Source organism: Cygnus olor, chromosome 2, assembly GCF_009769625.2.
Source record: "Cygnus olor isolate bCygOlo1 chromosome 2, bCygOlo1.pri.v2, whole genome shotgun sequence".
NCBI classification, from domain to species: Eukaryota; Metazoa; Chordata; class Aves; order Anseriformes; family Anatidae; genus Cygnus; species Cygnus olor.
Genome location: NC_049170.1, coordinates 31604158 through 31618000, shown reverse-complemented (window position 1 = coordinate 31618000; position 13843 = coordinate 31604158). Strand labels below are relative to the sequence as shown.

The 13843-nt window shown below is 40.1% G+C and overlaps 1 protein-coding gene across 1 annotated transcript; it reads left to right on the top strand.

Moving 5' to 3' along the window:
- Positions 1–8209: 8209 nt before the first annotated feature.
- AGR2 (anterior gradient 2, protein disulphide isomerase family member) lies at positions 8210–13305 on the top strand. The gene is made up of 8 exons (XM_040548302.1): positions 8210–8296; positions 9906–10043; positions 10290–10353; positions 10446–10498; positions 11164–11237; positions 11629–11692; positions 12660–12743; positions 12987–13305. Exons 2-8 carry the CDS (start codon positions 9914–9916, stop codon positions 13034–13036), a joined length of 519 nt encoding a protein of 172 aa, XP_040404236.1. The 5' UTR covers positions 8210–8296; positions 9906–9913; the 3' UTR covers positions 13037–13305.
- The last annotated feature ends 538 nt before the right edge of the window (positions 13306–13843 follow it).

Here is a 13843-nt window from a genome sequence, read left to right as displayed (position 1 = left end):
AGGAGAAATGAGACTTGGCTGCTCTCCCCACTTTCTGAATATCTAGGCTAAGCAAAACTGAAACATCTTTCAGCTGTTTGACCACGGCAAGCTAAGATTCAGGATAGTGTTGTTTATGCAAGCTACAACAAAAATGCAGTTTTAGAGGAGCAGCATGTGAGTATTTCACTGCATTTGAATGCAGTGAATGCAGATAGAGCTTCATGATACCAGCTGGAATGGGGCCAGCAGGAGAGTGGGAACACCCATTCTCCTATCAGCTCCCCATGACTGATAGTGCTTATTTAGCGTTACCGCCTGAGGGAGGGTGCTTACCGATTCCAGGCCATAACGTTTAAACAAGACTTTAAGAACACGTACCCTTAAGTTATTCTAATTAGCTTAATTAGACAGCTAGCTACTCTGCTAGAGATAATACAGCAATATTTGTTCCAGTACCCAGTAATTCTCACAGTTAAAAAAAAAAAAAAAAAAAAAGCACTCTTACATTTGCATGAAAGTTCCTGAATTTCAGTTTTGTCCCATATCCTCTCATTCTGTCACTTGATGTCACTGAGCAGGTTCTGTGTCTGTCTTCTTTACTTCCCCCATCATGTATTTATATACATTGACAAGATACCCCTGAGCCTTCTCTTCTCCAGGCTGAACAATCCCAGCTCTCTCAGCCTTTTCTCAAATGACAGATGCCCCATCCCTTTACCACCTTTAAGGCCATTTTCTTGACTTGATCCATTATGCCCATCTCTCCTGTAGTGGAAAGCACTGCAGAACACCAGATGTGGCCTCACCTCCCATGACCTTCTGGCAATGCTCTGCCTAATGCAGCCCAGGATGCTGTTGGTTGCCCTTCCTACAAGGGCATATTGTTGCCCATGTCCAACTTCTTGTCCAACAGGACCCCCCCAGCTCATTTCTAGCAAAACTGCTTTCCATTTACTTGAACCCCAGCACTCACTGGTGCCTCCCCAGGTGCAGGACATTGCTTTGCCCTCTGTTGAACTTCATTACTTTCCTGTTGGCTCATTTCTCCAACTGTCAAGGTTCCTCTGCATGGTAGCACAACCAGCTGGTGTATCAGCCACTCCTCCTAGCCTTGTATCACCTGCAGACTTGTTGAGGGTGCACTATTTTAATCAATAATGAAGATGTTAAATGATATTGGCCCCAGTATTGACCCTTGGGTTACACCACTAGTGATTGGCCTCCAGATGGACTTTGTGCTACTGATCACAACCCTTTAAGCCTGGCAATTCAGCCAGGTTTCGATCCATGTCACTCACATCTTAGTTAGTCCTTAGTTTATCAGTTTTACTGTGGGGATGTTATGGCAGATGTATCTTCACTCATCCAAGGTCACTGTGTTTTGATGTGTTCCCTGACTGAGAGAATGGCCCAGTTCCTTCATGATGGATGATCTTTGAGAAGCCCCCGTCATTGATCCTGCTCCTTTGCTAGCATTCTGCACATACTCAAGGTAATGTACTGGTAAAGTGTGCTAGATTATTGGCAATAAAAAGCTACTCTTCAAAGAAATAGAGGGGAAGACTCTCTTCCCTGTGAGATGGACCATTTTTGCAGTAAATAGTGTTTAGACAGGAGGAATGGTGAAATTCCAGGAAAAATCAATACTCATACAGTGAGGGAGCGCAAAAAGAGGAGGAATTCTATCACATGACAGAATCCTGACATATATTAGGATTTGTAGTTCTGAAGGGATTTTTAAGGGTGACCTTGTTTAAGACCTTTTTAAGGTATATATACGTCTCTAATGTTCCTGTTGTATTGGCAAATATGAAATTATTTCAGAAACTAGAATACCAGTGTAGCATAGATACGTAGGCAATCTATAATGTATATATATATGAACAAGCTAAAAAAATAAATTTTAAAATAAGGAAAATGTGAAGTTTCAGGCATTTCAGTTTCACTCTGTGACAGAACGACTTTTCTCAATGGAAAGGCAAACCAGTGGTCTATAACACGTCATTAAGATACTGTGTAACTAAAGGAAGTATAGTATGTCAATATTTGCTGACAAGAATTACGGTGAGAAGCCTTCACATTCAGCAATCTGCATTAGGAACTAACTCATAGCATGAACCAGCTGGAACAGGCACCTGCATTATTTCAAGGTTCATGTTATAAACTGTTAAACAGTTGAAGGTCAGACATAGGATGAAGGTACTCTTTCCAGCCTCATCCCTCTGCATGATCACTGACTAATGACATTAAGATTCTAACTTTGTGAGCCATCTCTTGGAAACCCGACAGCAGAGCTGTCCCTCCATCTCTCTGGGTAACCTGTGCCACTGCTACCATTCTCGTGAAGATGACTTTCCTGATGTCCACCGTGAATCTTCCAAGACACAGCTCATGGTTCTTATACATAGTTTTATCATCCACTGCTACCCCAAACAGTTTGGATCCATCGTCTTTGTAACACTTATTCAGGTACTTGCAGGATGCTGTTATGTAGTCCCTTAGTCTCCTATTCCACAGATAAGACAAGCCCAGCTAACTTCTTGAATTTTAATAGAAGAGGTGAGCCATGAAAACAGACAGAAATTTAAAGATTACTGCACTCTGGAGGAAAATAATGATAATAAGGTAAAAACTTGGAGGGTTTTATCATTGATCTAAAGCTGAAGGGTCAGTTTTACAATTTCATGGCTGAGACCCTGACAAAATACCAGCCTATATTCAGGACTCAGGAAATCCGACTCAGAAATGAGAGTGCCAAATCCCAGACTTAACCTTGACAAGGTAACTGGAATTGTCCAAGCAAAGACCCTCATCCAGTTCTGACTGAAGCAGAGGGAGAACAAAGGGTTCTGTGAGATGGACATGGGGATAGAGTGGAAAATCTGAAACATGACAACTGTGAGACCTGCTACAGAATGGCAGCTGAGCCTCAGAGAAATAGTCCTTTAAAACTGAGCAATCTGTTATTCACTGCAGCTTCACATTCTGCGATAAATACACAAGACAAGGCAATGTCAAGAATTTGGGAGAAGGTGGAGGTTGCTGTGGACCACATCATGATGGACAGAAGGTGCCAACACCACTACAGCCTACACAGCCTGGAGAAAATTACCAACAGCACCAGTAACAGAGAGAAACTTGGCAGAACAAATAAGCTTCATTGCAGAGGTGATGTTGATTACGATATTGGACTGAACACAAAAGTAATATTTAATAATGTGAGATTAGCACACAAGCCATAGTGGGGCTGAGAAAGGAGTTGTATCAGTGGATTCAGCTGGAATTTCACTCCTGACACATAGCAGTCTAGAGCAGACAAGTTTACTGCTCATTATGAAAAGAAAAAAAAAAAAAGCAAATGAGACAGCAATCCTTTATTTTGTAAGCACTCAGGTAAATTAGTAAGAATAAAGAGAATCCTCTCTTTAACGCTTTAGGGACCAATTCTAGTAATCAAAGCTGACACTGTGTGATTCGTCTCTGTTTATTGTATCAGTGGCCACTTGTCAGGCCCTTTTAGAAAAGCAGAGTACATAGTGGCACAGGGTTACATCCACTGCAGGAGAGACTATTTCTTTCCTTCAGTTGAGTTGTGAATGGGGTTTGGCACCTGATGTGTTCCAGAGAAAAAATGCAGACACTTTTGCTGGTGCAGAGGGCACTAATATTGACTAGAAGACAAAATTTTATGATCTTTGAGGCAAGCCATTAGAAAAACTGAATGGTGTCAGTCTGGGCTACAGATAACCAACATAAATTCAAAATAAGAACTATGAATACAAGGAGGCAAACAGAAAGATCACAGGAAGGCGGCAGCTCCAGGAGAGTCACTGAATTATGGACACTGTGGGTAATCTACTTCGTTCATAACAGAGCTTATCATCCAGGGAGCAGGGGAGTCAAGTTTTATAAAAGAAAAGGGTTAAATAAAAACTCTCCAGGTGATACCAGGTACAAAACAAAGCTGTTCAAGACCCAAGAGTCCTCCCACCATCTTCATAGATAACATTAAAAATAGAAAACTTTTGGTTTACAGACTTCAAGCAATCCTGAAAATCAAACATCAGTTGCTCAGACTGGGAGGATTCATTGGCTTTAATACCTGAGTGTATATATATACATATATACATTTTAAACACAGCTAATTATTGAAATTAATTAAAATGCATTTACTTAAAATTAAGTACAACAATTTGAAGTATGAAGCCTTCCCGATCATAACCAACCAGCCTAATTATGAAGACTAGATAAACAGTCTTGTCTTCTCCACAGGCTGAGGTACATCCCCAGCTTCCCAGTCCCTCCTACCAAAAAACCAATTCATTCACTGAAAATTTCACTTCAAAGTTAAATCTAAGAGTCATTAGGATCAGGCTTTCTCTTACCAAATGTAAGGTGAACAATTAAGCCCCACATATGCTGAAAACCTTGAGACTCCTTGGTAACAGATCTTGATAACTTCCCTACTGCTGTGAAAAAGGGCACTAAACAATACAAGAGCAGGTGTATTTACTATGGCTGTTCAAATGACGTATGGATTTTAAAACACATCATTCAGCAATGCCTTCCAGACATTCCAGCATTTCATAGCTCAGAACAGAGCATAATATAGGAACTGGTCCCATGACAAATCCCCATCTTTATCTGAGGCTATGTAAAGGATGGTTCATGGTTGCATTTCAGCCTGCTGATTTGTATCAAATGGTGTTGATTTGTATTATAAACCTCCATATACAAATGAGAATGTTTTCAGGCATCTCAAAATCCTGACAGATTGGTCTTTTTTTTGAAAGCAGTAAACAAAGGGCCAGATAGTTATAAGAATGCAATAATTTAAATCTTAACCATCTCTTCTGTTATCCCCTTTGAAAAATATTACCAATAAGCTGTAGGTACTCCAAGTTAGTAGAGTAATTCATTCAACAAAAAAATGGGAATGTGTTAGGCTGATATATTTTGGGAAGTCATCATCCTTCAAGACAAATCATCAGGTTCTTAGCATACATTTACCTGAACTCCAGGTAACAGCTTTGAGCGTTCAGAAGTAGAAATCTGCTGAAGATTTGGGTTCCCAGCTCTGTACTGAAATACAGTTTTGTACTGAAAGTAATTGAAAAGGAGACTGGTTGAACGATGCTTTTCCAAGACTCAAGTGTCTGGACTTCTTATATGATACCAAGTTCCTCCTAGACTCTCTTTAACAAAAGTTCCGTGAGATGACATGAGAATAAAAGCACTTTCTTCCTTAACAGAGCAAATACCAAGCTGAGAAGTGAGCTATCTGGGGTCTGCTACCTCCTTCAGCATGAATGGCTATTAATAAAAAAAAATAGTATTGACATACACGACAGGGAACATTGATCATCATGCTATATCCTAATACAGAGAGCATATTAACTCTAATGTACAAGGTAAAGGTTTAAAATATTTCAAGGGAAAAAAAGATATATACAGAGAGAGAATGAGACCTGCATCTGCCATAAGTGTCAAAGCTGCCTGAACTCCTAAAATGTAAGGTGAAAGCTTTTCCTGGAAAACTATCAGGCGAATTTCATCCAAGTAGATTTCAGGAGAAAATAAAAAAAAAAAAAAAAAATACAATTCTGTGCATGTGATTAAAGCATTGACTAAAGAAGTTTGACCATTTCTCAAAGTATTCTACTTTCAATCGTGGTGTCTAACAATATACTACTATTTTAGCAGCACTGGAAGCTCACTGACTCCCAGACTCCCAGATACACTTGTTTCTCGCTTTAACTCAGAGTATTTCTAGCACGTGGCTGACTTTACATTTTGTTCTTTACTTATATTCCTCCTTGTAAAGTTTCTTTTTTTTTTTTTTTAATTCTGAGAAGCAGATCATGAGACTTAGAAGCATGTATTTTTTATGAAATTACAAGAAATGGCAGAATTTCCTGTGCTTCTGTGAAGTCTAAAACTTATTTAAAAACACAAGGAAAAATTAACTGCTTCAGAAAATGCCTTTAAATGGGCTATAATACTAGTCACCAAAACTGAGATGACTTCTGTGACACATGATGAGTGAAGGTACCTACAGACCAGGGGAATGAAAATGAAAGGAAAAATTCAATCACTAGCTTTGTAAAGATTTTAACTATTATCAGTACATACAGATAAATAGCTATCAGATCTTTATAGCAAAAGAAGAAAAAACTTCCAGGATACTCCTACTTCATTCCAAGTTCTCCTGCAGCAATTCCAGCAGGATTTGGTCACTGAGGTGCATCAAGTAGCCATCTCATAAGCAGCCAGAAGCTCAGTGGCTCAGAACCCAAGCAGAGAGCTGTGGGAAAGGCTGAGCAATCCTCTTCTTCATTAACAAAGCACAAGGCTGGTTTGGAGACATATTCAATTGGCTTCTTTGAAATCACTGGGTTTGAGATGACAGAGTCCCTGTGAGAATCTGTGTCTGAATTATTATGTTTCCAGTAGGCAACAATTATTAAAAAGCAGCACAAAGCTACATGGAAATAGGCTGAAGTAATGCATCTCCTGAACAGAGAAAGGTACAAATTACGTGGAAATGCATCTAAGGCAAGTGCAAAGGATTGGGTGCATGCTTACTTTTGAGAATGTTTTTTAGACAAAATTCATTTTTACTCCAACTGTGTGAGTGGGACCCTACCTGCTCATTGTCTCTTCACTTAACCAGAGAACATCTAGAACTTCTGCTTCAGACTTAAATGTTACCAGGTGTGACCTGAGAAGACAGTCAGCAAGAGCATATTAAATTATGGTTAAGAATTGCCTAAGATCAAGATTTCAGAAATGGGTACCTAACTTTTGACTTCTGCGTCTACATTGAGGTGGATTACAGATGTGACCTGATAGTCGAAAGTGAGTACTCACAAGCTCAAATATGGATCTTGGAAATTCATTTTGGTGTATTTAGAAGAAAACCTATGTGGATGTGATTTGGTACACAGTATTGAAGTTAACAAAAACATCTCTGACTCTTTAGAGAGAAGTACTGGAGTAGGAGCATGAAATTCATATGTATTCTCTCTCTTTCTTATTTTATTCCTTGATTAGCTATACATGACATAGACCACATGGAAATGGGAGGTACAGTGACTGGCCTCCCTGGGAGCTTTGGTTTTGCCATCTGATAAGTCAATGCATCTAATCAGAGCATTGGCGCTACTGTTCTTTGTAAGGAACAGTAATTACTTCTTCTCTTGAGTTCAGCAATCTTGCTTCTTCACCTCATTTTCCTAATTGCTCATTACAAAAGTATTTTTTTTAAGTGATCCAAGCACTATTTTCTCTTAAATATATTCAGAAGAAAATGTGTGTCATTAGCAGCCATTAGAAAGTGAATTTCAGAATTTCTGTGAATTTCAGACCAGAAAATCCATATATCTGATGGAATTCACCCTACCCAGCTGAATAATTGTAAGTGCTCACTTGCCTGCGAATGTGATTTTTAATCTCAATAAAATATATGAGGCATGCACCAAGCACAACATACTTTGGTTTCCCCGCGTTGACCTCTGAGGAAGGGCCACCAGCAGGCAGTGCTAGTACCAGGGCTGGCCTTCCAGCCACCTAGGAAAAGGGCCAGTTTTCCTCAGTGTTGCACTCTAATATACATGTATCTGAAAACTGAAATGGTTGGTTTTTCATGGCGTAGCTAAAAATAAATGTCTACAAAGTTAATTAAATGTGAAATTTAAGTTAAATATTTATTTAGACCTCAACTCTGAACACATTGTTATAGCTTCCAAATACATTCCTGTTGAGAGCTTTAAAACCCTTTTCTTTTAGACCTTCATTAATTTTTCCCTGTGTGGTGTTATACCTGTATGTATAATATATATCTGTGTAATGTGCACGATTAATATCTCATTAACATCTAAAACTCTGAGTCATCAATTTAACTTTTTTTCAGAGAAATAAGAGAACGGTGACCCCGTTCGCTTTCCAGCCAATCAAAAAAAGACAAATCACTATTCAGCGAATCAGGAGTCTTGACTTAAGCTTACCTGGACTTGGACCTTTGCCAACTTTTAAATCGCCTTTCCTAAATGTTCAAAAAGTCTCTGGAAATGTCTCCAAGCTGTATACACAGGCACTCACCAGGAAAACCGCGATGTAACTAATTGCAAAAATTAACCCAGAACATTTTGGTAGGGGGAAAAACTGGAAAGTTTAGCTCTTTGGAAGTAGTATTCAAATTCAAGCTTGTGGGTGGGGTTTGGGGTGTGTGAAGGTGCATAATAGGCAGAAGGAGCCGTGGTGTTCACACTGGACCGGGAACACCTTCGCACCCCGGCGGGCGAGAGCAAACAAGGTAAGGCAACGCACGCGGCTTTGGAGCTGCCTGCGGGAGCACTCAGGCTGCCCGGAGCTGTGGCAGCTAGTCAGAGGAGAGAAAAGACTGCAGCAATGTAGGCATGGTTTGGTACAGCTTGCTAACAAGAAATATATGTAGAGAAATGCCATCTTTGCAAGTTAAAAAGAAGCAGAGAGGAAGGGGTTTTTTTAGGGGTGGAAAACTTAGAACAAGTGTGCACAGCTTTCCTGACGGGAAGTTTGAAAGGGCAGGTTTAATATTTCTCTGTCTTGGCTTTCTGCACTAAACTTTGCCTGGTCTTTGACTTCCTGGTTGTCCAATACTTTTTTTTTTTTTTTAATGAGCATTACTTCCGCTATACGGCTCTAGTCAAAGCAATTCAAGGCAACCTTGAAATCCGCTGCATTTAATCTAACCTTATTTAATTTTTTTCCTTGCCAGGAGAACTTTTCTTAGGACAGGCAGTCTCTTGCAAAATCATATTTGATGTCCTTGAAACAGTAACTGCAGATGCTTGAGGTCTGTTGGACTTCCCAGTAGCTAAGAGCACTGTATCACTGATGCAGATACAGCTAGGTGCCTCCTTCTGCAGTTCCTACCTGGAAAAATACTTCAATTTTCCTGGAATTTCATTTTCATTGTCTGAATTTTAAAAGCTGTCAGTCTGTTGTAATTTTTGCATGAAAGTTTTGAATTTTCCATATTGCTTTTGGAATATCTTGGGTTTTCCTACTGTACCCAGTATATTGGTATTCCAGTTTCAGGAGGAAATTTAATGAAAATTTAAATGTAATGAAATTAATAGGGTCATGTTACTAAAGTGTTTAGCAACCCTTTCAAAGCATCCCAGCTGAAATGCTGAGGAGCTTCCCATTGGACATATCTCATCTCCATGCCCCAGGGTCAGGCTCAGGAAAAGCACTCTGCTTGTTGCATTGCTTAAACCAGCAAACTGCATTTCACTTCTCAGTGTTCCCAACAAGCATCTCTTCTCCTCTCTTTTATTATGGATTTGACTGTTTTTCAGGATTAGATGATACTTTTAAGGGAGAAGACAGGATTATGAAGTTTCAACAACAGCAATTAACCTGCATCTACGTTAATGTATCAGTATTATACCTAGCTTTAAATTTATCCCCTTTGAGTCACTCCTACTGCAAAACGGAGAAAGAGCCTAGACAGTGAATTTCTCAGCCCCTGGGCTGCTAACCTGCTCATTTACTGTAAGACTGGGAGATCCAGAGATAACTGAGAATTTATGAGTACTAAAAGTAACTTTTGAAATGGCCAAAACTCTGTTGTTTACTGAGCAAATTCAATACATGCAAAAAGAACAGAGGGAAACTGACACAGAAATGTTCATCTTAAGAGACCACAGCTCAAATAGCACAAACACAGCAGCAGAAAGCAGCCGAGTCCCTCATGACAACTTGCTAAGCAAACCTCACCTTTCCTGCACATTCCCCCAAGCCTAGGCCCCTACGGGAGCAGCCAGCCTCAGCCCTGTCTCACCCTGCTGCACACCCGACCTGCTTATTCTGCTTCATGCCTCAGAGCAGCAGCCTGGGAGGCATGACCAAAATGTAGTTTCTCTCCTCCGTCCCAGGAGCAGCCATGGAGAAGAGTTACGTGTCCGTGTTCCTGCTGCTCATTGCCATCTCCTGTGTTCTGGCCAAGGATGTGGGCAAGAAGGATACAAAGGAAACTAACACTAAGCCCAAACTGCCTCAGACACTCTCCAGAGGTAAACATAAATTAATGAATGAACTATTTTTTTTAAACAATCTAAAATTTTGATTCCTATGATTTTCTGTGAAATTAATTTTCTTGCAACCCATTCTGCGAACATATTTTCTAGTATTTTCTACTCCCTCCTTTTTCCTAACTTAAAGCCTTCCAGCTTTGTCTGCCCAAAACCCTCTTGGGCACAGGAGGGCTGGGGTCAGATGCGAGCTCTGCTTGTAACATGCCTCCTGTCTTTCCCTCGCAGGCTGGGGAGACCAGCTCATCTGGACACAGACGTACGAGGAAGCCCTCTTCCGCGCCAAGCACAGGTACCGAGCCCCTCCATGCCCCTCTGCGCTGCGGCGTCCCCCAGCACCTCCCCTGCACCCCACCAGCCCTAATGAGGAATCTTCTTTCCCAGCAATAAACCCCTGATGATTATCCACCACCTGGATGACTGCCCACACAGTCAAGGTAATTCTTTTGCACAGAATAAATAAAATTAAAATAAATAAAATAATAAAATAATAAATAAATAACATTAAAATAATAAAATATAATAAAATAGCTGGGTTTCAGTTTCAGATAGATGCTGTTTAAAAAATAAAAATGAAAAACTGCTTGCTGGGGAAACTGTAGGCAAATGCCAACCTGCACATGCACAGGGAGCATTGAGCATGTCACTGTCACACACAGGCATGAGCTGACCCACATGGCAAGAGGCATGCATCCCTCAACAGCTGTGTACAAGGGTTAAAATCCTTTCAGATATTCCAGGTTGAGGTCCTATATCTCCACAATGCATTGGCCATGCCCTGAGAACTGGAGTTAGAAGCTGCAAGAGGAGAAAAGGGGTTTTAAAGGGCAAAATGCTCAAATTCAAACTTGAGCAGGCAATTTTGAGAGAGCTGCACTATCTGAAGGAGAGGACATTTTGTACCATTATACTTACCCTTTACCACAGAATAAAGCTGAGTTCATCACCTTTCAGTGAAATGAATTTCAAGTCTTTATTTGCTGTAATTGTAAACTGGAAATTCTCATTTTGATTATTCTATCTGTTTGATTTTTTTTTTTCCTAGGACTCTTTCAGGGGCTTTTCTTTTATTAACTATCATTTCTTATTGCTTTCACTCTAGCACTCAAGAAGGTCTTTGCTGAACATAAAGAAATACAGAAACTGGCTGAAAAATTCATTCTCCTGAACCTTGTGGTAAGTTCCTAGTTACACTTCAAGTGAAAGAAACAAAGTTTTATTTCCAGTTACAGCTTCTCTAGCTATAACTAGGCAGTTTTATAGCCAGGATTGGCTAGGAAAAACAGCCAGTGCTGGAGTGTAATAGATTTAGTAATAAAGTTCTTTCATCTTAAGGTATCAAACTGACAAAATATAAAGGAATTTAAAGTTTAATGTAATAATATCATTAAATGTTATGAGCAATATACAGCTCTAGCTGGTTAAATGTTGTAACCCAGGCAGTGGATTTATTGAAAGTGTGAAATGCATTGCTAGTTTGTATTTGATAGCACTGAGTATAAAGGAAAGAATCACGTAATATGCCCTCTTGCAATCTTGACCGGGAACCCCATCTGTTTTCTTTAAGTATGAAACCACAGACAAGAACCTGGCACCTGATGGCCAGTACGTCCCTCGGATTTTGTTCATCGGTGAGTACATCTCAGATCGAAGCCCCTGCCATTAATCTCAAACCCTCAGGCTTATTAGCAGGATTTTATTCCATGAGAAACACAGAATTTCACATTGGTTTTGGTGCACGTAAGAAAAGAAAACTCAAAAAAAAAAAAAAATAGCTGAGCAAGAGCATCTTTCTGGGCTAGGTGCACATAGGGTACAAGGATAAGAGTGGAGATGGAAAAAGGAAAAGCCTGCCTCTGGTCTGGCTCTGAAGATCGGGGAGCTCACCATGTTTAACCCCTGTAGCTGCCACTCTCTAAAGTGGATTAAAATGCAAAGCAGCCCCAGCTGTGCCGTTAGCAGTGCCGTAGGTGCGGAATTCCTCCCTCTGAGATTTCATCTTAGACACGATCTCAGACATCATAGGAAGAGCAGTGATGCCGGCTGCTTCAGGGGCTGGTTTCTAGACCCAGTCCATAGCTCAACTCCAGCACTTTGCACCAATCCCTCACAATCACTTGTATTTGGGGGAGTTATCAGTGGCCATGCATGCAAACAGGTATTCCCTCTCCCAGAAGAGATACACAACCTCGCATACTTATATACACATCATCAGCATATCTGCACAAATCTAGGTCGTGATGACCATTTTCATCAGACCAAAACAACTGCCTTTGTTATTTCTTTCCTAACATTTGTAGCCTGAAAGCACCCTCAGCTGGTCGAGCTAATTTATGTACTGTGCAGCGACACAGGGTCTCAGGCTGATCAGCAATGATCAGAATCAAACCGATCACCTCCCCAACAAACCTGCAAACATATCTCAACACCAGAACTGCAGTTATCTCGCCAGAACAACGACCTGTTGGTTGTTGGTGGGAGCAGACTTGTCTTGCAGAAACACTTAGGAAGCAAACAGAAATGCAGAAAGGTTTGCTTCCTTCTGCTCGAGGGTTAATCCTGCGCTCTGCAACTTTCCTCCTCTTTTTTTTTTTCCAGATCCTTCCCTGACTGTGAGAGCTGATATTACTGGAAGATACTCAAACCGTCTCTATGCATACGAGCCCTCTGACATTTCATTGTGTAAGTAGTGTGTTCTCAAAGCAGCCACATTTTTCACTTGGCATGGAGTAAAGCCAGATGTGACACACTTGCCATCAGTGCTGGCTGAAGGACAGTTAGCCAACATAAGCTAAGGAAAGGTTTGGGTAGGGTATAACCACATGGCTTACCTCTGCATGTTAACCTGCCCAGGTACAAACACTGAAATACTTTCCTGTGAAAAAGTTGCAACAAAAATAACACGTTTGAATATTTCATTTCTAGTGTATTCAAACATGCAGAAAGCACTGAAGCTGCTGAAGACTGAACTGTAAGGGGAAGAAGGAAGCCCTTGAAGACCACGAAGTCTGATCTTCCATCTCTTCTCCACACATTGACGCTGGTGAAGAGATTATTTAGGGTGATGTTTAGTGATGTATAGTGCTGGTTTATACACATAAACACTAGTTTTATGTTAGCACTTTTGTACTGGGCAGCATTTTTAAAGGCTGGAGTCTTTTAATTTAAGGCGTACAGAATACTGTATGATCCAACTGTACAAATGATTTTTTTTTTTAATAAATCTATTTCAAGTGTTTACATACAAACATTGCTGTGGTGTTTTTTTTTATTATTATTTTTATTTTCCCTTATCATCTCCTAATATTAGAGTAAAATCAGTGTTACTTGAGACCACCCCTCACATTTTCTTATCTAAGCACTTTGGAAAGAAAATGACTTTTTATCTCAATTCAGCAGCTCGTAAAGCTCTGTTCCTCAGTTTACTTTATCACCATTTACTTTCCTGTAACACCAACCCCTGCCTCGCTCTCTCAGTCCTTTCTTTACAGCTAGATAACAAGACGTGCAAACCTTTTACAAAACTCTTCTGTGTTTGCAGTTAATTACATGGTAATGTGCATACTGCTTGAGCCTTTAAGAAGGAAAACAGTTTCAAATACAGAAAATCACATGGTAGTAGAGAATGTGGTTGTTTACATATAGCTTTGTTGTGCTTGCTTTTTGTTTTTAAAATTGGCTGCATTCTGAAGTGATCTGAGATCACCATATCTACATGAAGATCTTTTTTAAAAAATAAAAAAAGTTAAAAACTGTTTCCCATAGAAGACTTTTGCTTACGT

Excerpts from the sequence above, each read along its gene's own strand:
- AGR2 (XM_040548302.1), top strand. The coding sequence starts at position 9,914 with ATGGAGAAGAGTTACGTGTCCGTGTTCCTGCTGCTCATTGCCATCTCC. Across the intron at positions 10,044-10,289 it reads GCCTCAGACACTCTCCAGAG|GCTGGGGAGACCAGCTCATC; the intron begins GTAAACATAAAT and ends TTTCCCTCGCAG. Across the intron at positions 11,693-12,659 it reads CCCTCGGATTTTGTTCATCG|ATCCTTCCCTGACTGTGAGA; the intron begins GTGAGTACATCT and ends TTTTTTTTCCAG.